Source organism: Physella acuta, unplaced genomic scaffold (genome assembly GCF_028476545.2).
Source record: "Physella acuta isolate Inbredline_101_S28 unplaced genomic scaffold, ASM2847654v3 ptg000316l, whole genome shotgun sequence".
NCBI classification, from domain to species: Eukaryota; Metazoa; Mollusca; class Gastropoda; family Physidae; genus Physella; species Physella acuta.
In genome coordinates, this window is record NW_026731835.1 from 679,458 (window position 1) to 705,062 (window position 25,605).

General features: G+C 40.0%; 1 protein-coding gene across 1 annotated transcript; it reads right to left on the bottom strand.

The window, feature by feature from the left end:
- Positions 1 to 310: 310 nt before the first annotated feature.
- LOC131940406 (serine-rich adhesin for platelets) lies at positions 311 to 23,950 on the bottom strand. The gene is made up of 6 exons (XM_059299011.1): positions 22,225 to 23,950; positions 11,015 to 11,191; positions 9,192 to 9,433; positions 8,742 to 8,861; positions 6,802 to 6,927; positions 311 to 2,927 (listed from the first exon to the last, which is right to left on the bottom strand). Exons 1-6 carry the CDS (start codon positions 23,693 to 23,695, stop codon positions 747 to 749), a joined length of 4,317 nt encoding a protein of 1,438 aa, XP_059154994.1. The 5' UTR covers positions 23,696 to 23,950; the 3' UTR covers positions 311 to 746.
- Positions 23,951 to 25,605: the final 1,655 nt, after the last annotated feature.

Below are 25,605 nucleotides of genomic sequence, written 5' to 3' on the forward strand. Positions count from 1 at the left end.
CCTTTAAAGTATTCACCATGAAGTGGGTAACTAGAATTTAGAAAAATGCATCCAAATGATATCTGATCACAATAGGGTATAGATCAACAGGTCCAACACTACATAAAATTATTTTCATGCCTACCATTCATCCCACCCTATACAGCACACATTAATTTACAATCCTCTCAAAAACTTTATAACCTATTTTAAATACATATATTTACCTGACACTGAACAGTGTCTGTTTGATGTTCATTATGTGAAAGACAAATTTTGCAAAAATTGATGTAAAAAAATTAACAAAACTGAGTTATTGGAATCTCTAAAAAAAAAAAAAAAAAAGCTATGACAAAACTTTGACACTGTGGGATCTAACAATAATCTGAATTTGAATTTAAAATGGTATAGAAAATTTGTATTATATAATTTGAGAAACTAATTTAAACAGTATATATGCAAGAGATAAAAGATTTATTGCTGGGGAGAGGAAGACCACTTAGCAGTAGCTAATCTAATAGGATGTATCCATCACATAGAACAACAGCTCACCAACCAGCTGACAATGAACATTTCGTGGCTGTATAACCAACACTCCATAAAGGTACAGACAAGAACAGCAACTTAAAAAACACATTAACTTCACAACCTTCAGTAGAAACAACCTCTTCAACAGCTCCAGGGCACACCATCTTCTGGTGGCAGAAGTGTTATCTACAGAACACATTAAACTACAGCTGAGTTGGTTTTGTAAGGGTGTGGGGGGTCTATAAAACATTACCAACATTTTCCCCTGCTAGAGGGTCTATGGACCCTGATAACAAGGCTTGCAATGTCTCCAATGGTAGCGGCAAGCCCTGGGCACCCTGCAGCTGGTAGGTGTTGCCGTTAGAGCTCTGGATAATGAAGGTGCCGTCTTCAGTCTGGTAGATGCTGGAACCTTCCGTCAAGAAAAGCTGACCGTCCTCCTCGTCGGGGAGGGTGTCGCCCATGACCATATCCCGAGAGTTCAACATCTGGCCGTCCACCTCGGCGCCAGTTAAATGCTGGGAGAGCAGGGTCATGGCGTCGTCCTGCTGGTCATCGGCCTGGAGGATGGGAGAGATGCCGTTGAGATGGACAGAGCTGTCAGTGTTTGGGTCAGTGAACTGTAAACCCGAAATGTCCGCCATGGTCATGGATGTACTGGTCTCCCCCTTGAGGTCTTGACCATTGAGGACACCATTAGAGCTGAGGTTGTATGTTTGGGTTTGGAGTGAGTTGAGGACATCTTTACAGGTGGAGGTGAGGACTGTGGTTGAAGGTTTGGACATGATGAAGTCTGACACGGACGTTGAGAACGTCATGTCAGATAAAATTTTCATGTTGTCTTTCATCTTCAAGGATGAAGAGGTAGATGAAAAGTCTGAAGAGCTGCCATTGATGTAGGAAATTCCTTCCAAACCATTCAGGTTGCCATTGATGGTGAAACTCTGGGAATCAGATGTCACCACTGTGGTTATCTCCCCTGAAGGGTCAGCTGCCTGGGAGTGGGTGAAGTGGTCCATGTCGGATACCATACAATTAGCTGCCATGTCCACAGCACTGCCAAGCCCAACGCCCGTGGACAAGCCGCCGTTTAAACTGTCTGTTGATGTGTTCAAAGGACCCAGGTCGTCAGTGAACTCCATAGAACCCAGGGCTTCAATGTCATCCATGTCTGGCACTAGCACCTGGGAGCCTGCCTTGCTAGGGCTGGCGGTGAACTGTTGACCCGAGGGTGGGGTCACCAGCGACCTGCTGTTCCCTAGCTTGGAACTCTTGTCTGAATGATTGGAACTGACTGTGATGCACCCAGTTCTGGCAGGTATGGTCTGGTACACTGAGTTGACCTCAGATAATATTTTAATGCTGCTGCGCCCATTAGCATGGGGTGTGGTGGCCACAGGGGGTGAGGTGGTTTCATGAAACAGCTGCCTCGAGACCTTGACCTCAGTCGGCTTGGTGGAGCTGAGCAGGGACCGTGAGCTGCTCAAGGTCGTGGAGGCGGAGCTGGACGGGAAACCAGCTGTCACTGAAACTACATGCGGCTTTAGCGTAGACGGCTGGCTGCTGAGCAGGAGCCGCGTCTGCTGGGGCGGCTGCCTGACGACAACCTTGTGAGCCGTGTTCTGAGCCGCTGCCAGCAGAAGCGTGTTGGGCTGCTGAGCACTGGCTAACGCTGTTGTAGGATTGTTTGGTGCGGCCACCACAACCTTCTGCTGGGTAGCAGTGGAGGTGCTGGTGCTGAGGATGTAAGGGATGGTCTGGCTGGAGGACACAATGGGCTGGCTGATGATGACTGGTACTGGCGGCACTTTGTTGCCTCTGGGTGACGGCTGGGGCTTGGACCCTGCCAGGATGTACGACACAGTCTGTGGCTTGGTGGTCGGACAAGCTATATGAACATAAGGCGATCTAACAGTAACAGTGGTGGGGGTGGGCTTGATGGACGAGGACGTCAAGACCTGGGCGACGGACGGAGATGAAGAGGTGATGGTGGATGAGGTCACTGTGGATGAGGGCACCCTGATCTGCACTGACTGCGGAGATGTTGCTGACGAGGCTGACAAGGAGGAGATGGATGAGAGGGAGGAGTCAGATCTGGCGTAGTTGACCTTCTCGTCCTCTGAGAAGGGGAGGCGTGCGGTCACTGTGAAAGTACTGGTGTTGATTGGCAGAGTTGAAATAGTGGACAAACGAGGTTTTTTGGCGGCACTTTCTGCAGCACTGGGAGAAAACTGTGAACGCTTGACAGGCACTGATTCCACTTCTTCCTTGATGGTTTTGTTGGTTGTCATGGTGATGGCTGCAGCTGACAGCTTGTTGTGAAGGGATGAGAAGGAGTTGCTGTCACCTGGTGGCATCTCCTTGACCTGATAGGTGACGGTGTCAAGGTCAAGACATGTGGCGAGGCTTGCATCAGACACCTGCAGGTAGAAAGTGGTGTAGTTTTGTACTAGAACAACTCAAATTTTAACAACCACACACTTATTTTCTTAAATATTACAATTAAGAATGAGGTTTACCCTTACTAATACCCAAAAAGAAGAAAATAAAATGATTAGACACAATTTTCATAATTATATATAAAGGCATGGGCTCCTTAAATATGTAAAAAAAAAATTACTAATTAGTAGGAACATCTTTTATTATAATAGGCCAACAAATTATTATCTAGATGCCAAGTACAGAAGAATAATATAATCCACTCATTTATAAACACACAGGTACTCAAATGCTGTTGTAAGGAGGATAGTAATAATATTTATTTGTAACTGAATAACCACAATAAAACTGTATCTGTGATCTAAGCTTTTATTTAGTTGTGCATTATATCATTAGAATAAAACTTTTATTTTCTAACTTTAGCACACATATAAAAGCTAGCAAATTTATATTAAAATTTAATTAAACTTTTTAGTATTAAGAAAAATCACAGACCAATTGATTGCACAGAATGTGTATGTAAATGTGTAGTGCTGTTAGTAGGCCTACTTTATTTAGCCCATTTAATTAATTAAAAAAAAAAAGTAAACTTCTAAAAATATGAAAGTTGTCATTACAGCTTGCCCTTATGTTTCAAGTTTGAACCATTGGTTATAGATGTGGGTGAAATTTCTTTATCAAATTTCCATCTATGATGCACAAAGCATTAAGCACAACATAGAAAAATAAAGTTTAAAAAAAAAAAGCTTATGAAACCCTATGCAGTTACTTTTCATATCCCCCATGAAGTTACTAATGGGTTACATTCTATAGACCCCCTCATCTGTATCTCCAACAGGTTATTCTAACGTTCCTCAATGTTTATACACTACTGTATTTTAGTATAGCTCTCCCTCAATGTTTATACACTACTGTATTTTAGTATAGCTCTCCCTCACTGTTTATACACTACTGTATTTTAGTATAGCTCTCCCTCACTGTTTATACACTACTGTATTTTAGTATAGCTCTCCCTCAATGTTTATACACTACTGTATTTTAGTATAGCTCTCCCTCACTGTTTATACACTACTGTATTTTAGTATAGCTCTCCCTCAATGTTTATACACTACTGTATTTTAGTATAGCTCTCCCTCACTGTTTATACACTACTGTATTTTAGTATAGCTCTCCCTCACTGTTTATACACTACTGTATTTTAGTATAGCTCTCCCTCACTGTTTATACACTACTGTATTTTAGTATAGCTCTCCCTCAATGTTTATACACTACTGTATTTTAGTATAGCTCTCCCTCAATGTTTATACACTACTGTATTTTAGTATAGCTCTCCCTCACTGTTTATACACTACTGTATTTTAGTATAGCTCTCCCTCACTGTTTATACACTACTGTATTTTAGTATAGCTCTCCCTCACTGTTTATACACTACTGTATTTTAGTATAGCTCTCCCTCAATGTTTATACACTACTGCATTTTAGTATAGCTCTCCCTCACTGTTTATACACTACTGTATTTTAGTATAGCTCTCCCTCACTGTTTATACACTACTGTATTTTAGTATAGCTCTCCCTCACTGTTTATACACTACTGTATTTTAGTATAGCTCTCCCTCACTGTTTATACACTACTGTATTTTAGTATAGCTCTCCCTCACTGTTTATACACTACTGTATTTTAGTATAGCTCTCCCTCACTGTTTATACACTACTGTATTTTAGTATAGCTCTCCCTCACTGTTTATACACTACTGTATTTTAGTATAGCTCTCCCTCACTGTTTATACACTACTGTATTTTAGTATAGCTCTCCCTCACTGTTTATACACTACTGTATTTTAGTATAGCTCTCCCTCAATGTTTATACACTACTGTATTTTAGTATAGCTCTCCCTCACTGTTTATACACTACTGTATTTTAGTATAGCTCTCCCTCACTGTTTATACACTACTGTATTTTAGTATAGCTCTCCCTCACTGTTTATACACTACTGTATTTTAGTATAGCTCTCCCTCACTGTTTATACACTACTGTATTTTAGTATAGCTCTCCCTCACTGTTTATACACTACTGTATTTTAGTATAGCTCTCCCTCACTGTTTATACACTACTGTATTTTAGTATAGCTCTCCCTCAATGTTTATACACTACTGTATTTTAGTATAGCTCTCCCTCACTGTTTATACACTACTGTATTTTAGTATAGCTCTCCCTCACTGTTTATACACTACTGTATTTTAGTATAGCTCTCCCTCACTGTTTATACACTACTGTATTTTAGTATAGCTCTCCCTCACTGTTTATACACTACTGTATTTTAGTATAGCTCTCCCTCACTGTTTATACACTACTGTATTTTAGTATAGCTCTCCCTCACTGTTTATACACTACTGTATTTTAGTATAGCTCTCCCTCACTGTTTATACACTACTGTATTTTAGTATAGCTCTCCCTCACTGTTTATACACTACTGTATTTTAGTATAGCTCTCCCTCACTGTTTATACACTACTGTATTTTAGTATAGCTCTCCCTCAATGTTTATACACTACTGTATTTTAGTATAGCTCTCCCTCAATGTTTATACACTACTGTATTTTAGTATAGCTCTCCCTCAATGTTTATACACTACTGTATTTTAGTATAGCTCTCCCTCAATGTTTATACACTACTGTATTTTAGTATAGCTCTCCCTCACTGTTTATACACTACTGTATTTTAGTATAGCTCTCCCTCAATGTTTATACACTACTGTATTTTAGTATAGCTCTCCCTCAATGTTTATACACTACTGTATTTTAGTATAGCTCTCCCTCACTGTTTATACACTACTGTATTTTAGTATAGCTCTCCCTCAATGTTTATACACTACTGTATTTTAGTATAGCTCTCCCTCACTGTTTATACACTACTGTATTTTAGTATAGCTCTCCCTCACTGTTTATACACTACTGTATTTTAGTATAGCTCTCCCTCAATGTTTATACACTACTGTATTTTAGTATAGCTCTCCCTCACTGTTTATACACTACTGTATTTTAGTATAGCTCTCCCTCACTGTTTATACACTACTGTATTTTAGTATAGCTCTCCCTCACTGTTTATACACTACTGTATTTTAGTATAGCTCTCCCTCACTGTTTATACACTACTGTATTTTAGTATAGCTCTCCCTCAATGTTTATACACTACTGTATTTTAGTATAGCTCTCCCTCAATGTTTATACACTACTGTATTTTAGTATAGCTCTCCCTCACTGTTTATACACTACTGTATTTTAGTATAGCTCTCCCTCACTGGTTATACACTACTGTATTTTAGTATAGCTCTCCCTCACTGTTTATACACTACTGTATTTTAGTATAGCTCTCCCTCACTGTTTATACACTACTGTATTTTAGTATAGCTCTCCCTCAATGTTTATACACTACTGTATTTTAGTATAGCTCTCCCTCACTGTTTATACACTACTGTATTTTAGTATAGCTCTCCCTCACTGTTTATACACTACTGTATTTTAGTATAGCTCTCCCTCAATGTTTATACACTACTGTATTTTAGTATAGCTCTCCCTCAATGTTTATACACTACTGTATTTTAGTATAGCTCTCCCTCAATGTTTATACACTACTGTATTTTAGTATAGCTCTCCCTCAATGTTTATACACTACTGTATTTTAGTATAGCTCTCCCTCACTGTTTATACACTACTGTATTTTAGTATAGCTCTCCCTCACTGTTTATACACTACTGTATTTTAGTATAGCTCTCCCTCAATGTTTATACACTACTGTATTTTAGTATAGCTCAATCCCAGGTAAATCCTCCCCACCAGACAATAGCCAGGGTCTCACCTTGATCATCTTACACTGTAGGTTGTCATCCACCAACTCCTCCTGGCTCAGTGGCTTCATGTAGTCTGTGCAGGCTTTCTTCACATGCTGTCTCAGGGCTTCAAACTCATGGTAGATCACATCAACCTGGACACATGGAGCATATACATTCAGGACACATGGAGCATATACATTCAGGACACACATGGAGCATATACATTCAGGACACACATGGAGCATATACATTCAGGACACACATGGAGCATATACATTCAGGACACACATGCCACATATACATTCAGGACACATGGAGCATATACATTCAGTAATGGACCAAACTCATGGTAGATCACATCAACCTGGACACACATGGAGCATATACATTCAGGACACACATGGAGCATATACATTCAGGACACACATGAAGCATATACATTCAGTAATGGACCAAACTCATGGTAGATCACATCAACCTGGACACACATGGAGCATATACATTCAGGACACACATGGAGCATATACATTCAGGACACATGGAGCATATACATTCAGTAATGGACCAAACTCATGGTAGATCACATCAACCTGGACACACATGGAGCATATACATTCAGGACACACATGGAGCATATACATTCAGGACACATGGAGCATATACATTCAGTAATGGACCAAACTCATGGTAGATCACATCAACCTGGACACACATGGAGCATATACATTCAGGACACACATGGAGCATATACATTCAGGACACATGGAGCATATACATTCAGTAATGGACCAAACTCATGGTAGATCACATCAACCTGGACACACATGGAGCTTATACATTCAGGACACATATGGAGCATATACATTCAGGACACACATGGAACATATACATTCAGGACACACATGGAGCATATACATTCAGGACACACATGGAGCATATACATTCAGGACACACATGGAGCATATACATTCAGGACACACATGGAGCATATACATTCAGGGCACACATGTAGCATATACATCCAGTAATGGACCAAACTCATGATAGATCACATCAACCGGACACATATCGAGCATATACATTCAGGACACACATGGAGCATTTACATTCAGGATACACATGGAGCATATACATTCAGGACACACATGGAGCATATACATTCAGGACACACATGGAGCATATACATTCAGGACACACATGGAGCATATACATTCAGGACACACATGGAGCATATACATTCAGGACACACATGGAACATACACATTCAGTAATGGACACACATGGAACATATATATTAAGGACACACATGGAGCATATACATTCAGGACACACATGGAGCCTATACATTCAGTAATGGACCAAACTCATGATAGATCACATCAACCTGGACACACATAGAGCATATACATTCAGGACACATATGGAGCATATACATTCAGGACACACATGGAGCGTATACATTCAGGACACACATGGAGCGTATACATTCAGGACACACATGGAGCATATACATTCAGGACACACATGAAGCATATACATTCAGTAATGGACCAAACTCATGGTAGATCACATCAACCAGGACACACATGGAGCATATACATTCAGGACGCACATGGAGCAATTACATTCATGACACACATGGAGCATATACATTCAGGACGCACATGGAGCATATACATTCAGTAATGGACACACATGGAGCATATACATTCAGGACGCACATGGAGCAATTACATTCAGGACACACATGGAGCATATACATTCAGGACGCACATGGAGCATATACATTCAGTAATGGACACACATGGAGCATATACATTCAGTAATGGACCAAACTCATGATAGATCACATCAACCTGGACACACATGGAGCATTCAATAAGACTTAAGATTTTTAAAATATTCTACTAGATACAGGTACTTGTGGGCCCAACTGTCCCAGGTAAAAAGAAAATGTCAGGTCTACCTGGGGCCTGGATCCACCTTTCTCTGACTTCATCATCAGGTACTCCCAGACTGAGATACTGTTGACCAGACGAGGTAACACAACCTCCATCAGCTCTTCATCTGTACACTGTTTCATTATCTGAGAAACACATAAATGGTCAGCAAGCTCATTTAAGGGATTTTAATCATTCTTAGCAGCTAAAAAATACTTTGTTTTAATCTTATGGACAGCAGTTTACATTTTTTTTTAATCATATAAAAATTTATCACAAAGCTGACAGTCAAAAATTAAAAATAATTTTGTCTTGTGAAATTTAACACAAAGCTAGCAGGCAAGAAATAATTATTTTCTCCTGTGAAATACAGAGCTTTCTGGTATAGATGTGTATTTATGTGAAATCCAAAACTACAGATCTTCCAGTAAACAAATGGTAAAAGATAGAAAACATGTCTACTTAAAAATACCCACATCTTTCAATTTATTTTTCCTCCTCAACTGAGCATTGTGTTTGTGATGGGCCCATCTGCCCCTGTATCCACCCCTCCCCCTCCCCCTGGGGGCCACGGGTGATGTGGCACCTAGAGAGTTGATGGAGTCCTGAGTATTGGAATCTTCGGAATAATTCTCTACGCTGTTGCAGCTGACTTTGGCTCCATCTCTGGCAGCGTCTGACATCTGAGATAGGCTGCCATCTGGCTGTAGTGACGCATCTAAAAGTAGCAATAAACTCATCTTAAACATTGCATGGCTGTAGCGACGCATCTACAAGTAGCAATAAACACATCTTAAACATTGCATGGCTGTAGTGATGCATCTACAAGTATAAATAAACACATCTTAAACATTGCATGGATGTAGTGATGCATCTACAAGTACCAATAAACACATCTTAGACATAGCATGGCTGTAGTGATGCATCTACAAGTAGCAATAAACACATCTTAAACATTGCATGGTTGAAGTGACGCATCTACGAGCTAGCATTAAACACATATAAAACATTGCTTGGCTGTAGTAAGGCACCTACTCGCTAGCAATAAACACATGTTAACATAGCATGGTTGTAGTACTGCATCTACAAGCTAGCAATAAAGACAGCTTAAAAATAGCAATAAAAAAATCAATACCCTGATGAAACACATTGTATTATACTGTTAATTTACATTTTTAAAAAGTTAATACTGATGCAAGCATTTGTTTAATTCATGGCTTTAAATCAGTGCCATTTTGTTTTTATAATTCATCAACCTGCCAATCCTAGTCAGAGAAATTCCTTTGGGAAAGTTGTGAGGGAAAGGAGAAATAAAAGTGGGAAGAATAGAGCGAGGTTTTTAAGTCCCAGGAACTGTGTCAAAGTTTGAAAGGAGAAATAAAAGTGTGAAGAATAGAGCGTGGTCTTTAAGTCCCAGGAACTGTGTCAAAGTTTGAAAGGAGAAATAAAAGTGTGAAGAATAGAGCGTGGTCTTTAAGTCCCAGGAACTGTGTCAAAGTTTGAAAGGAGAAATAAAAGTGTGAAGAATAGAGCGTGGTCTTTAAGTCCCAGGAACTGTGTCAAAGTTTGAAAGGAGAAATAAAAGTGTGAAGAATAGAGCGTGGTCTTTAAGTCCCAGGAACTGTGTCAAAGTTTGAAAGGAGAAATAAAAGTGTGAAGAATAGAGCGTGGTCTTTTAAGTCCCAGGAACTGTGTCAAAGTTTGAAAGGAGAAATAAAAGTGTGAAGAATAGAGCGTGGTCTTTAAGTCCCAGGAACTGTGTCAAAGTTTGAAAGGAGAAATAAAAGTGTGAAGAATAGAGCGTGGTCTTTTAAGTCCCAGGAACTGTGTCAAAGTTTGAAAGGAGAAATAAAAGTGGGAAGAATAGAGCGTGGTCTTTAAGTCCCAGGAACTGTGTCAAAGTTCCCATGACATCCTTATCAGTTAATCAACAGCGTCCTGACACCCCCACGCCATCCCTATCAGTAAACTTACAAACCTGAAGACCCATACACCTATATCATCTGCATCAGTCAACCATCTGTCATAACACCCCTACCTCACGTCAACTGTTAATTTTATTTAGGGAGCCAAGACAGTAAATAATGTAAAATTTGATTTAAAGGCAAAATATATACTACACTATACAACCATGACTTAATTATAGTTCCTGCAACATTGTTTTAAAATTTATCATTCATAGAAACTAGGATAAATGTCTTTTTACAGAATAAAGTTGAGCAAATTTAGCATTAACAAATGTATCCTTGCAGTAGCTGTCTAGTATTTGTATTGTATTGTATTGCATAAATTAAATTACCCTTGCTGTCGTCTCCATCAATTGAACCATTCTGCAGGGAAGAGATGCTGCCAGTTTCTGAGGGGTTGGTGCAGTGGTCAGGGTTGAGCCTGTAGTGTCTGTTCAGTCCAGCTTGACCAATGTAAGACTTGTCACATGTCTGGCACTTGTGATTCTTTGGTCTGCCAGCTCCAAGGGCTGAAAGAATAAAAATATTCTCAGACTAAAACCACATCAATATTGGTGATCAATTTTACTTAGCTAGCGCCTTTCTCTATTGGCAGCAATGTTTTTGTTATATCAGAGGACCAAATAATACATGTTTAAGTGCATATTTGAACAAGCATACCCCCCCCCCACACACACACACCAGCATTTTACAGCACACCTACCCACCCTAGCATTATACAGCCGACCCCCCCCCCCACACACACCAGCATAATACATCCAACCTCCCCACACCTACATTTTACAGCCAACCCCCCCCCCCCCCCACACACACACACCAGCATTTTACAGCCAACCGCCCCACACCAGCGTTTAACAGTACACCAGCATTTTAATCTCACCAACCCATATCATCACGTTTTACAAATTAAATATGTCCACAAGTTTACACCAGAAATTATTTTTGCGATCTTGAACAAGTAAACTCCAACCATTTAGTAATTATTTTTAATTTTTTAAACGTTTAAATTCTATTCCAATTTTTCGTGTTTTTTTTTAAACATTTCCTGAGTAGATTTTATCTAATAGTAAAAACGAATTCTATGTGTCTTGAAACAGGTCTTGAGAAAAGGGGTAGATTGGCTTTTAGAGCAAGCTGGTAAAAACGTTAACACAGATACCTGTGTTTCGGTCAAAGGTCTCCGGCAGACACACATAGAAGGATTCTTAAGCCCTGTTTTATTAACTAGATCTAGTATTAGATTCATCATTACACCATTCAATAGCTTTACAGAGAACTAGTAGTTAATAAATCTAAAATGTGTCAAATGTGTAGGACCATGTTGCAGCATATGTGTGACTCGTACAAGTGCTGTATTAATTAGTAGGTCGTAGCACATGTGTAGTTTACACACGCCACGTGGAGAGAAGCGTTTATCTGGTAACACACGACGCCGAGAGAGCCAGTTGAATGAAGAGGCGAGCGTGTATGTGTGTTCACGTAGCGACAAGCCAAGCTGTAAACAAAGATTGACCCCGTGACCTCTGACCCGAGCTCGTTACACGGCTGCTACATCTGAACACACAACACGGCAGGGTGCCACAAGATTACCGTGTGTGGCTTAGAGCGGTGCTTCAATCAAGGGGAAAGTTGGCCTCTGTAGAACTAAAACACCAATTGTAACAGAACCAGGAAGATGGCCCGTTGTTACGCTGGGACTCCCACACTAGTAACAACCAGACCAGAACATGGCTCTCGCTGGTTTACTCTGGGCGCTAAACGTGGCCGGGTCACTGCCTGTCCTCGCTTCATCCAGCCCACTCATTCAGACATTCAACGCATCTCTCACTTTCCCTATAACATATTTATGGGTCTAGTGATGAAGACAAATACATTTAACTAAGCGATAAATATCAATCACTATTCTTAATGTTATTCCGTATTGGGTTAAAGAAATCACTTTGCGAATCCATACAATACTACATAGCTTTCATTTAATGTTTAGTTGGCATTATGGATATAAGTAATAACCAAGTGTGCTTTTAAAATGATAACTAACGAAGAAATAAGCACGAGAAATCTGTACACACACGGATGATGGGACCTCGTTTGACTGGGCTTCGAGTGTTAGCAAGAAGACAGCTATTTCACGGTGATCACCACTCCATGACATGAGGGCAACGTGGTCACCATGGAAACCATCAATTGCTCACCACACCACTATTGGACAACATGATGGGGGCAACGTGGTCACCATCAATTGATCACCACATAACTATATGACGGCAAGATGGGATGCATAAGTCACCATAGCAACCATCACCTGATCACCACACCACTATAAGACGGCAAGATGGGACACCCTAAGTCACCAACCATAGCAACCATCACGTGATAACCACACCACTAAATGACGGCAAGATGTGACACTCTATGTCACCATAGCAACCATCACGTGATCACCACACCACAATATGACGGCAAGATGGGACACTCTAAGTCACCATAGCAACCATCACGTGATAACCACACCACTAAATGACGGCAAGACGGGATAAATAAGTCACCATAGCAACCATCACGTGATCAGGACACCACAATATGACGGCAAGATGGGACACTACGTCACCGTAGCAACCATCAAGCGACAACCACTACACCGACACATTAACAATATATCGGTGTCAGCCACAGCAAGAGACACCCCTTAAGACAGGTCAAGAACACGGCTGTAAGAAGAAAATCAAACCATTAATGAGTGAGTTCTTATCATCCAAGGACGACGGTCTAAAAATAACTCGTAGTGTCAGCTTACTTGTGGTGAGTATGAACAGCTTGTACAGTACAAGAAGGCGAGCTCGGCGCATGCGTCAGTTTTGTGGTGATCGTGTCATGCCTTGGTTCACTACCACCACACCAGTAGCAACTATCCCATTTATTAGCTGTGCTAATCATAGTATTGTGGGTATCATTTGAAGACGGAGTAAAAAGCTTCCACTTTGGACTTGGCAGTCTATGGGGCACAGAAGTACAGTTCACCTGTTTCTGTGACCACATCGTATGAAGGGATATATTTGCCCAGCCGCCTTAACTTTCGAGTCCTACATTCCCGAAATGTTCGGGTTAATAATTGAATGCTCAAACAGACTGATACATGTTAAATTACAGGGTTTAACTTATTGCTATGGGGTTGGGTGAAGGGATGTGCTCCAGGGCGACCACCCCCCCCCTCCCCCCAGATGCCAGAAATAAACAATGCATTTGGTATACTTTTCAAACACTTTCATAGTAATTTTCATGTCAGTCTGACCTTTACCTCCAACATGGAATGAATCATTTCAGTGTAGTAGGATAGTCAGGTGTAATGAGCTAGGATAGTAGTGTCTAGTGTACTAGAATAGTGTATTAGAATAGCCAGAGCTAGTGTACTAGAATAGACAGGGCATAGCCAGGGCTTGCGTACTAGAATAGCCTGGGCTAGTGTACTAAAATAGCCAGGGCTGGTATACTAGAATATCCAGGGACTGTGTACTAGAATATCCAGGGACTGTGTACTAGAATATCCAGGGACTGTGTACTAGAATAGCCAGGGACTGTGTACTAGAATTGACAGGGACTGTGTACCAGAATAGCCAGGGCTTGCGTACTAGAATAGCCTGGGCTAGTGTACTAAAATAGCCAGGGCTGGTGCACTAGAATAGCCAGGGACTGTGTACTAGAATAGCCTGGGCTAGTGTACTAGAATAGCCTGGGCTAGTGTACTAGAATAGCCAGGGCTAGTGTACTAGAATAGCCAGGGCTAGTGTACTAGAACAGCCAGGGCTAGCATCCCATAGTTTTGTTTTGGGGTTTTCTGAACAAAATTGAAAGTAGCATCTTCACCTCCCAATCCTCGTGTGTATTTTGAGCCGTCAACAAATAAAAAAATAAAAAGGAAGATAGCAAGTAGGCCGTGATACAACATGGTCAGAACATGATATGACGCCCTCCCCCATCCACAACTAGAGACTCGTGCTAAGCATCGGACACATGAGACAAAAAGGTTAAGTGATCAGTGGTAGTAATAAATGTTACAAAGAGGAGTACTGGAACTTGGTGCAATGTTTGATATTTGCAGGACTGGTTATATATATATATATATATATATATATATATATATATATATATATATATATATATATATATATATATTCATAGATCTAAATGTTACACATATATTCAACAGAAATAAGAAACAGCTCCTTTAATATGTTTGATTTTTTGTAGTGGTTTTCATTTAATCAAGTCATTAAGTGAGTACTTACACTTCTTGGGTAGTCAGGAGATAGAGCTAGATTATTTCAGTGTTGAGGAGACTATTACGTTCAACTTCGTTAGAAAAGGCTTAAATGAAGTGGTCGTTCATTAATGACGAGATGCTTTTACACCCCCTCCCCCATCAAAATTCTAAGCCAGTCACTCTCCCCACCCCTTAAATGACGTCACGGCATGCCTGATCTACATATAGGCCTATGCATTTAAAAATAAAATCAAACTTCACATAACGCAGGTTATATACCAGAATATGGAGTTGTTGTTTTTGAAATGAATCCCCCGCTGCCATGTTTGTATTAGGAGCGGTCACACACTGCATGATTAAGACAAGAGTAAGTGACCAATACGGTGCTGACGGGAATAACGCCAAAAATCAATACCCCGGTGAAACATGTTGCGTTAACCTATTCATTCTTTTTTTTTCTCTCCTTCAAATTACTGATTCATATTGACGAGGGTGTTTGTGTTTAATTCATGGCTTCAAATCAGTACCGGTGTGTTTTGCTAACTAATCAATCTAGCCATTCTTCGACGGATGGAAACGACAACTCGTTTGGGAGACGGTGTGTGTGTGGGGGGGGGGGGGGGGGGGGGGGGAGAGAGATAAAAAGCGAGAAGGATGGAGAGCTTTTAAAGCGTCAGGACCGTTGTGTCACGGTGCAACTGGCAAGACAAGTGCAATATTTACTTGCACGGTTTTCTTGAGATGCGCATGTTGCAGTCGGGAACCGTGATGTCAACTGGCAAGACAAGTGCAATATTTACTTGCACGGTTCTCGTGAGATGCACATGTTGCAGTCGGGAACCATAATGTCAACTGGCAAGACAAGTGCAATATTTATTTGCACTGTTCTCGTGAGATGCACATGTTGCAGTCGGGAACCATAATGTCAACTGGCAAGACAAGTGCAATATTTACTTGCAAGGTTCTCATGAGATGCACATTTTGCAGTCGGAAACCGTGATGTCAACTGGCAAAACAAGTGCAATATTTACTTGCATGGTTCTCGTGAGATGCACATGTTGCAGTCGGGAACCGTGATGTCAACTGGCAAAACAAGTGCAATATTTACTTGCACGGTTCTCGCGAGATGCACATGTTGCAGTCGGGAACCGTGATGTCAACTGGCAAAACAAGTGCAATATTTACTTGCATGGTTCTCGTGAGATGCACATGTTGCAGTCGGGAACCGTGATGTCAACTGGCAAAACAAGTGCAATATTTACTTGCATGGTTCTCGTGAGATGCACATGTTGCAGTCGGGAACCGTGATGTCAACTGGCAAAACAAGTGCAATATTTACTTGCATGGTTCTCGTGAGATGCACATGTTGCAGTCGAGAACTTTGATGTCAACTGGCAAAACAAGTGCAATATTTACTTGCACGGATCAAGTTGCAGTCTACATAGCCTCAACGCCCCCCCCCCCCCCCCTCTTTACAGTTTCTGCTGAATGGCTAGTTTTAATACCCAGTCAACTTATCGTGTTCTTGTAGATCAATACCCTCATAAAGATTTGCCTGCTCCCTTATTACCCTTTACAATCCCCGGTTTAAAAAACAAGACGGTGGAAAACCAACTCAATGTAAACAATTGTGTTGCTGACAAGATTACTGTCCGCGGAATGGACACAGAAACAACTACCAGTACCCCAACACAGCATCTACACACAAGACACAGCATCAGCCTGGAACATGTATTTAAACAGTAACACCCACAGTGCGGTGATAAGGTGACATAATAAAGGGGGGGGAGTGACGTCAACACCTTACGACACACCTGTTGTGACGCCCCCAGCAGGATTACACCGATGTAAAACAACCTTGCTTTAATAAGAGGTCCAACAAACAAACGACAGCAGTATTTTTAGAATGAATATGCCTGGAAATCCAGTTCCTCGTTAGTTGGGTTTGACTAATGTACACCTACGACTGAATACAGCAACTACTGCTAGGTGTATTTGCTTTAACATACCTAGAATTGTATACGGAAAAACTACTTATAAAATACTCCGCCTTTTTCGGAAATAGCGATAAACGATGATAATAAGCGTATAGATGGGTGCTACATGACAGCATATTATTTTTTTAAAGCAATATCTCTAAGAAAAAAAAACAGCATGCTGTAGTGTTATAGTAAGTAAAAGATTGTCTACTGACCAGACAAGACAACGCGAGTTCTACCTCGGCAACCTAGCGACAGTTAGCACACAATTCAACAATCATGATGGCATCAGAACACAATTCAACAATCATGATGGCAGAGTTCTACCTCGGCAGCTTAGCGACAGTTAGTACACAATTCAACAATCATGATGGCAGAGTTCTACCTCGGCAGCTTAGCGACAGTTAGTACACAATTCAACAATCATGATGGCAGAGTTCTACCTCGGCAGCTTAGCGACAGTTAGTACACAATTCAACAATCATGATGGCAGAGTTCTACCTCGGCAGCTTAGCGACAGTTAGTACACAATTCAACAATCATGATGGCATCAGTACACAATTATTTCAGTGGATTAACAAACGAACGTTTCAGGCTAGCGAGGGTTATTTCACAAGATCAACAAACCAACGTGACAGACAAGCGAGGGTTATTTCATAAGATCAACAAACGAACGTGACAGGCTAGCGAGGGTTAGTTCATAAGATCAACAAACCATCGTGACAGGCGAGTGAGGGTTAGTTTATAAGATCAACAAACGAACGTGACAGGCTAGCGAGGGTTAGTTTATAAGATCAACAAACGAACGTGACAGGCTAGCGAGGGTTAGTTCATAAGATCAACAAACCAACGTGACAGGCTAGCGAGGGTTAGTTCATAAGATCAACAAACCATCGTGACAGGCGAGTGAGGGTTGGTTCATAAGATCAACAAACGAACGTGACAGGCTAGCGAGGGTTAGTTCATAAGATCAACAAACCAACGTGACAGGCTAGCGAGGGTTAGTTCATAAGATCAACAAACCAACGTGACAGGCTAGCGAGGGTTAGTTCATAAGATCAACAAACCAACGTGACAGGCTAGCGAGGGTTAGTTCATAAGATCAACAAACCATCGTGACAGGCGAGTGAGGGTTGGTTCATAAGATCAACAAACGAACGTGACAGGCTAGCGAGGGTTAGTTCATAAGATCAACAAACCAACGTGACAGGCAAACTAGGGTTATTTCATAAGAGCAACAAACCAACGTGACAGGCTAGCGAGGGTTAGTTCATAAGATCAACAAACCAACGTGACAGGCAAACTAGGGTTATTTCATAAGAGCAACAAACCAACGTGACAGACTAGCGAGGGTTAGTTCATAAGATCAACAAACCAACGTGACAGGCTAGCGAGGGTTAGTTCATAAGATCAACAAACCAACGTGACAGGCTAGCGATGGTTAGTTCATAAGATCAACAAACGAACGTGTCAGCTTCGATCAAGTGTCTGTGCAGCGTCCCTGTATTGATTTTAAAATTCTCAACGTGAACCCTTTAAAACAGCTGCTTCCATTGTATCCTAGTTTTGCGTGCAGCTATAGGTCAGGGCATCTTCCGTGTAGTCGCGCATTTGTAGGCCCGCAAGACGACAGTCGAGGACAGGTGCAAGCACAATGTAGTTGCAGGCAGGGAATTGAACCATTCAAGGGAAAAGAAACTATCAGGCTGCCCTTCCAGGCACATCTTCGGGCTGAAGGAGGGGGGGGGGGGGCGAAGAAAGTCTACCGCCCCCAGAACGAAATGGAATTTATATAGAAAATATATACTTTTAACAGTGACCCCCCCCCCCCCCCCCCCCCGAGAAAAAAGTCTGGAAGAAACACTGGTCGCCCGTTGACCACGAGGTAAATGCTGGCAGATGCAAAGAAAGTAAACATTCAAGAGAAAGGAAACAATCATGTTGCCCTTTGAGCATTTATCTGGCAGATAAATGTAAACATTCGGGAGAAAGAAAAGATTAGAGGAAGTAAACATTCAAGATGTCCATTCAAGTGACCCGCATGATAAAACGCTGGCAAAGAAAGTAACCAATCAGGTTGTCCAATGACCACAAGTAAGATGCCTGCAGAGGACGAGAACGAAAGTTTAAATGCAGGCTGTCAAGAGACCCACGTGATGGACCTAACTGCTGCAAGGCCTGACGACCGCGAGCGAAAGCAAACATCACTTCCGATAAATCATGGCTAAAAATAGCCCCAAGCCGCCATCTGCTGTATTAACTACATTAACAAGAGCACCACTAAAAAGCATGAAGGATACATACGCTCTATTAAAGGTCAGCCTGACCCAGAGTGTTGACCACTAAACCAGCTACATCTCACCAACATATGGCAGAGGTTTACGTAAATCGCGATAGACCGATTGTGTGGGACAAGAAGGTAATGGAGAAAGACTAATATATTTTTGTCAAGTTCCATCGCTGATCAGTGATACCAGGCCATCACAAGGGAGAGCAATCCCTGGTACTTTTCCATTGGCTGCTCAGCTGACACCATCGCTGGTATCCCATTGGTACTTAGCCTTTATGGTTAAGACCAGTTGTAATGTGTTCAGCGATACACATTAATAGAACATTGATTACGTCTAGTATTGACCAGTTGTGCATATTATATTTCAACAACGATTTAAGCTAAGAGAGTTATATGTTGCTATGTAAACTAAACATTCGCTAAACTAAATTATAGGAACATTTCACTTTTGATACATTTTGTTAAAGCATGGGACCTGAGGGGAAAAATATTTTTCTAAGGAACTCGCCTCTTTCAAGGTCTTCATTAGAAGACAAAGAATTGCTGTTTTTATTTAACTTTCTAATCTAACACTAACTCACTTACTGGGGAAATACATTTTAAAAAACTTAAATTATATGTTAAAGTCTTACAGCCTACAACTTGCTATTCATTGTTTGAAAAGAATTTTAAACCAAATGTTTGACAGATGGACTAAATAATAACAATGACGAAACAATTATAATAATAAGACTTCACTTCCATTGTGTATAGATATAAAATGTGTGTGTTGATTGTTGATCAAACACTACATAACCATTTCACTACATCTGAAGTATACTTATACACTCCAACTGTGGCTGATAAAAACTTTCAAAAAATAAAATATTAATCAATTAAAATAGGGATTCAAGTATAAAATGAACAAAAAAAAAAGATAATACATTAGGCAAATTAAGTATTAATTAACTTCTTTGCAGATGAGAAGTCACCACAAGGCTAGTCATAATATGTCACAATTTATGTCTTAAATCCTAAAACAGTTTTTCCAAAAAGATTTTATAATCCATGTTTTTGTAACTTTGCTTCCTGATATACTGCCAGTTGAAAAAAAAATTCTTCATAACTAAATGTTATTGTATGATTGTTTCTACCATTTATCTTGCTTTTAATATCACTATATCCTAGTCATGTTTATAGATAATGCTGTCCTCAAGACAACCTGCTGTACAGGATATCTTATAGCCAGGCTACAGGTAATTGTAATCCACCTGTGTGAAAGAATCCTTGAAGTAAACTAATCAACCTTCAGTTTGCTCTCTAGAATATTTTTTTTAAATTAGTTGACACCAGTCCTCTCAAAACAAATCTTAAAACTTTCTAGAAATTGGAGACTGAATTTTATACTTGTAAACTGTTAACAATACCTAACCCAAGCCTGAGTGACTAGGTAACGACTAACCTGATCTTCACTTCAGACTATTATCTTAAAAAGAAACCTAATTACATTTATTTCACATCATCATCATTCCTGTGGACCCCTTGTACAGCATGCAACCACATCCCACAATCATACTCAGTTTTGGGCGATTCCACCTTGCACCAGTGTACTAATACTGGGTTTCAGTTTAATAAATATAGTTTCAAGCTACTTAAATTTAAAGTCAATTTTTAAATTTATTTAACGCAGACCAATTTTTTTATTTAAGCTTAAATAAATAATTACACTAAATAAAATAACAAAGACTACGCACACAATACCTAACTTTAGAATACTGTCTATTAATGGTGAGGGTGATCCTGTCAAATGAGTACATACCTATGTCTTCCTTCGACAAAGTAATAATACCCTGCCAACATTACTTCGATAAAGTAATAAAATACCCTGCCAACATTACTATGTCAAATAAGTAAAACTATGTTTAGCCTTCATAAATTAGGTGAGTAATAACCATTTGTGGGTTATATTAGTCAAACTAACTTTACTAAGGCAGGCTCCAGCTTGTTGATGGAATGACAATATGCCTACTCATACTGGTTCTTTACATATTCATGAGCTTCTAATAACAATTGTATAGATAGACAATGGGAAGGAGAAGGCTTAGATCTAGAGAATGCTTGAAACAGATTGCGTGAATATCTGAACATAAACAAGACTTGGGTAGTTACTACATTTACTGTATCCATTTCTCTTTATAAGGGACTTGCTTCTATGTACAGTTAATTGAATTGTGTTGCCAAAGCTAGTGTGTTGTGTATTTTTCGATTACAATAATGAGCTTAAGTTCATCAAAATGTATGATGGATGGAGTTGAATTAATAACCCAATATATATGTGGGGTAAGTAAGTAAAGTAAAGTTCCCCTTCCAAACCTGACAGTCTATGGGACAAGTGAAGTAGAGTTCACCTGTTTCTGTGACCTCAGAAAATGAAAGGATAGTGTGGTCAGCACTATGCCCAGCTGCCTTTTAAGCCTTTACTTTCCCTAACTTGAGTTAGGTACCCATCAGAGCTGAGTGGACTCAGGGACAGTCTACTGACTTGAACCTGGATTTGAACTCGAGATTTACGGGTTAGTAGTCTAGCTCTATACCGCTAGGCCACTCAATCGCTACATGTTGAGTACAGATGCCACATTTCTTCTTTTTTATTCTCAACTGTAATATGTGAGAGGATTTACAACAACCTAAGTATCACATGACAACATGTTATGTGACATATGGTCTGTTTACTTAAAATTCAGCCTGTATTACTAATTTCTGGATTCACTTTTTTAGCCTCTGTCCACCCAAGAACAATCTGCAGTCAGCAGTTGTTTGATTTTGAGGATTCCTCTCCTTTATTGGTTTTCTGTCCCCCTCTTCATTAAATTTAATTAGCCCAATTCGTCCAAGGTCTAAACTATGGACTTTGTAGTTAACTAATTATACACCCTCCCACCCCATCCACACACAAACCAGATGTGTATTCAAAGCTTGGTTTGTTTATTCCTGGTAAAAGTTTAGTTTGTGCTTGTAGTTTAAAAAAAAACTTACCTGGAAAAAGCTCTGGAGATGCCAAGCTTTCATCTTCCCCTTCCTGCTTTAGTTTAGATTTTTCTTCCTCATCGCTATGTTTAAAATCTGAATATCCACCATCAGAGTCATCATAGTCCTCGTCCCAATCTAAGACATGAATATGTTTGTAGTCCTGTACCATATGCTTAGGTGGCTTTGATACACGTCCTGACCGAGTCCTGGGTCTGTGTTTCTTTCTTTCTTCTTTTTCTTCCTTGGATAGCTCAGGTGCATCAGAGCCATTTTTGTCTGTCATTTCATCAACTCCAGAGTTTGATGACACCAATGCTAAATCTTTTCTTTTACGGTAAGCTCTCTTTTGATGGGGGGTGCTGGTCTGTTGCTCCTGTGATGAAGTAGTGGGCTGCAAAACCTGGTAGGTCGTTGTAACAGAAGAATTTTGTGATTTATGAAGTTCTGACGGGTATATTACCCTATACATGATTCTTGTGTTGGTCTGAGGGTTGAATATAACAGCACCGTTGCTTTCTTGTGGCGCTTTGCTGACATGCTGCTGCTGCACAACCTGCATAATCTGCTGGAGTTGGTCTGGTGTAAGTTGTTGCATGGGTGTGTACCGGTTCCCTTGCTGAATTATTCTGATAGGGTTCTGACTGGAACCAAGTGGTGGTGAATTTGCTTGTGGACTAGGTGAAACAAGGGTGAAACTAATGGTCTCCTGCTGTGGCACAGTAGAACCATCTGTCTGCTTATTTTGTAACATAGCTTGTTGGGCCATTTGCTGTGCCTGGACTTGTTGGATAACACTTTGCAGGACATCTTGAGACATGTGAATATTGTTTGATTGTGAAACAGCAATGGATTGTGAAGTAGTCAGGTTGGAATTAGAATCTGCCTGTAACAAGTCTGAGCTACTGCCATCTGAATATTCAGACTTTATCACATCTTGAAGTAGCTGTGAAGCGTCACTACAATTATTTGAGAGTTGTGTCTGGTTTTGTGAAACAATGGAAGTTGTCATAATATCATTTGGAATTGAAATTATGTGACCCTCTGGCAAGGAATCAACATTTACAGCATAAGTAATATTCTCATCACCTAGAACATTTTCCGAAGTCCCATTTGTGAGCAATTCACCAGTCCCATTTGAAAAAATTTCTTCAGCTGTTCCATTCAGCAAGTGGTCCGAAGGCTGGTGAAGAACACCAGTACTTGTTTGATAAGATGATTCTGAATGATTACCATCCAGATCAGCATCAGCTGGGTCTTGTCCCTGGCCTGTGTCACAAACTGCAGAACCTTCATTTGATACCGCATAAGAAACGGAATCAAAAGCGTTAGCCTCAGCAAGAGCTTGACGAATCAATTCGTCATGGTCCCCCTCATTATCTACATTCACGTGTGTAGTGTCGACTATACCTGTATCATCCGATAACGAATGTGCCACAGTGCCATTTAATAGTCCACTTTCTTGATAGGTCTCCGCCATGTTTGTTTTGCATTGGCGAAGTTGTTTTTGCTCCAACTTTTACACAGGCACGCGCGAGATAAACAATCTGTATTGTTAATTAAAACTTAGTACAATATATCAGGACGACGTTTTATACTAAAAAGATGAAAAACACCCTCTATTACAATTTAAAAATAACATTTGTCGTTTTAGAAAGTGAAATAATTAAAGAAGTGTGTTATTCCCGCGGGTAATATACCTCACTACACAGTTCAATAACCGCAAGGTGGCGCTTTCTGTAACGGAACCTGTACTCTTACAGTGTGCTGTTCAAGGGAAATAATTCATGTATCTGCTGTGAATAACACAATTTTAAGAGTAGTTTTCCTTGATAAAGAATCAAAGTAAACAAACTAAATTATCCCGTATAATGTATAAGTAGAGTATAGATCTAGATCTAGTATGAACCAGCCAAAATGACATTGGAGGCACACAGCCTAACTCTTAGAGTGGACTTGCATTTTATCTTCAGAATAATAATTTAAAAAAATATATATAACAAAATATGAAACAAGTAACGGGTACCTTAAAAGAACTGGAGATGTGGGTAAAATTCTGCTAACTGGTACCATTGTCAAAAATCATTTTAAAATATGTTTTTTTTTTACTGTAAACAACAACAACTTTAAACAGGATAAAAACACTCATTAGAGAAGTACGAATAGGGAGTAGAGAGTATAAGAAAAGCAGACAGCCGCTTGAGCCCCAGGTCCAGCCCTACGGCCGTGCTGTGGCCAGCCCCGTGGCGACGGTTCTATTATTGCAACTGCCCATGTGCCTTTTTCGAATATCGTTGAATGGTATATGTTATTTATTCAGAATGCATTTCTCTATCTGTCAGTATGCTTTAGTTTGACCAGAGTGACGGTGGTTTTTTTAGTTATTAGCTTCTAAAGCAGAGTTTCTTCCAGGCACCTCTTCGGAAGTGCGAAGCTCCCACCAAGAAAGTCTACCGTCTCCCCGAACGAAATGGAATTTATATAGAAAATATATACATTTAACAGTCGCCCCCCCCCCCCCCCCCCCCGAAGAAAGTCTACCGCTCCCCCGGAAATTTCAAGTCTGGAAGAAACACTGTTCTAAAGTGGGTAGGTACCGTCGTACAGATATATTATTTAATTACAAATTTTATTTTTCTAGCAGAGCAAACTAAGATACTTAATTTGTTTTGTGCGAAACATTTGTATGTTTTCATATGAGTAATTAGATCTAGTATTTCATTTTTAAAGTTATTTATTTTTAAATGAAAAATCAAATGTATTCACTTAATCCTAATCCAATACCATAATTATCAAATAAAAATGTTAGTAACCCTTTAAAAACTGGGACATTTTGTAAATTGTAACTTTTGGCTCCTACGTCTTTAAAAGTTGCCGACCCCTGCCCTAGTGTAATGAAACTTCAAATAAGGGGGGTAAGCGGTGGTCTGCTATCTTAGTGTGATGAAATCTGATAAGGAAGACGCCTGATGCATGCTGTGGAACCTTACTCATCTAATGAATTAGGCTTAATCATTTAGGCTTAATCATTATTCAAGTGTTGCCTTAACACTTCATTGGGTAATCCCTTGGCCAGCGGTAGATGAAAAGGCCACTGTTTTCTATTATCTTTACAAGGACTGTAAGAACATGGTTAGGGATTGTCTTAATTTGACTGTTGTCTATTTGTCTTTAGTATTCAACGAATTAAAAGTAATATTTTACTAAAATCAGTTCTTTAAAAAATATAATAAAATTTTCTGCTATTTTTTGCACAATGTAATAAAACTATATCGATTTATGTCCAAATTATCTTTTACAATTAATACATAGAGAATTTTTCCCCCACACAGTAAAAGGGAAATAACAAATAATAAATTTTTAAAGCGTTTACTTTTATATTCTCTCCCC

Coding starts and splice junctions, on each gene's coding strand:
- LOC131940406 (XM_059299011.1), bottom strand. CDS start 23,695: ATGGCGGAGACCTATCAAGAAAGTGGACTATTAAATGGCACTGTGGCA. Junction 9,434..11,014: donor TGATGGAGACGACAGCAAGG/GTAATTTAATTT, acceptor TGCTACTTTTAG/ATGCGTCACTACAGCCAGAT. Junction 6,928..8,741: donor AAGGTGGATCCAGGCCCCAG/GTAGACCTGACA, acceptor CCATGTGTCCAG/GTTGATGTGATCTACCATGA.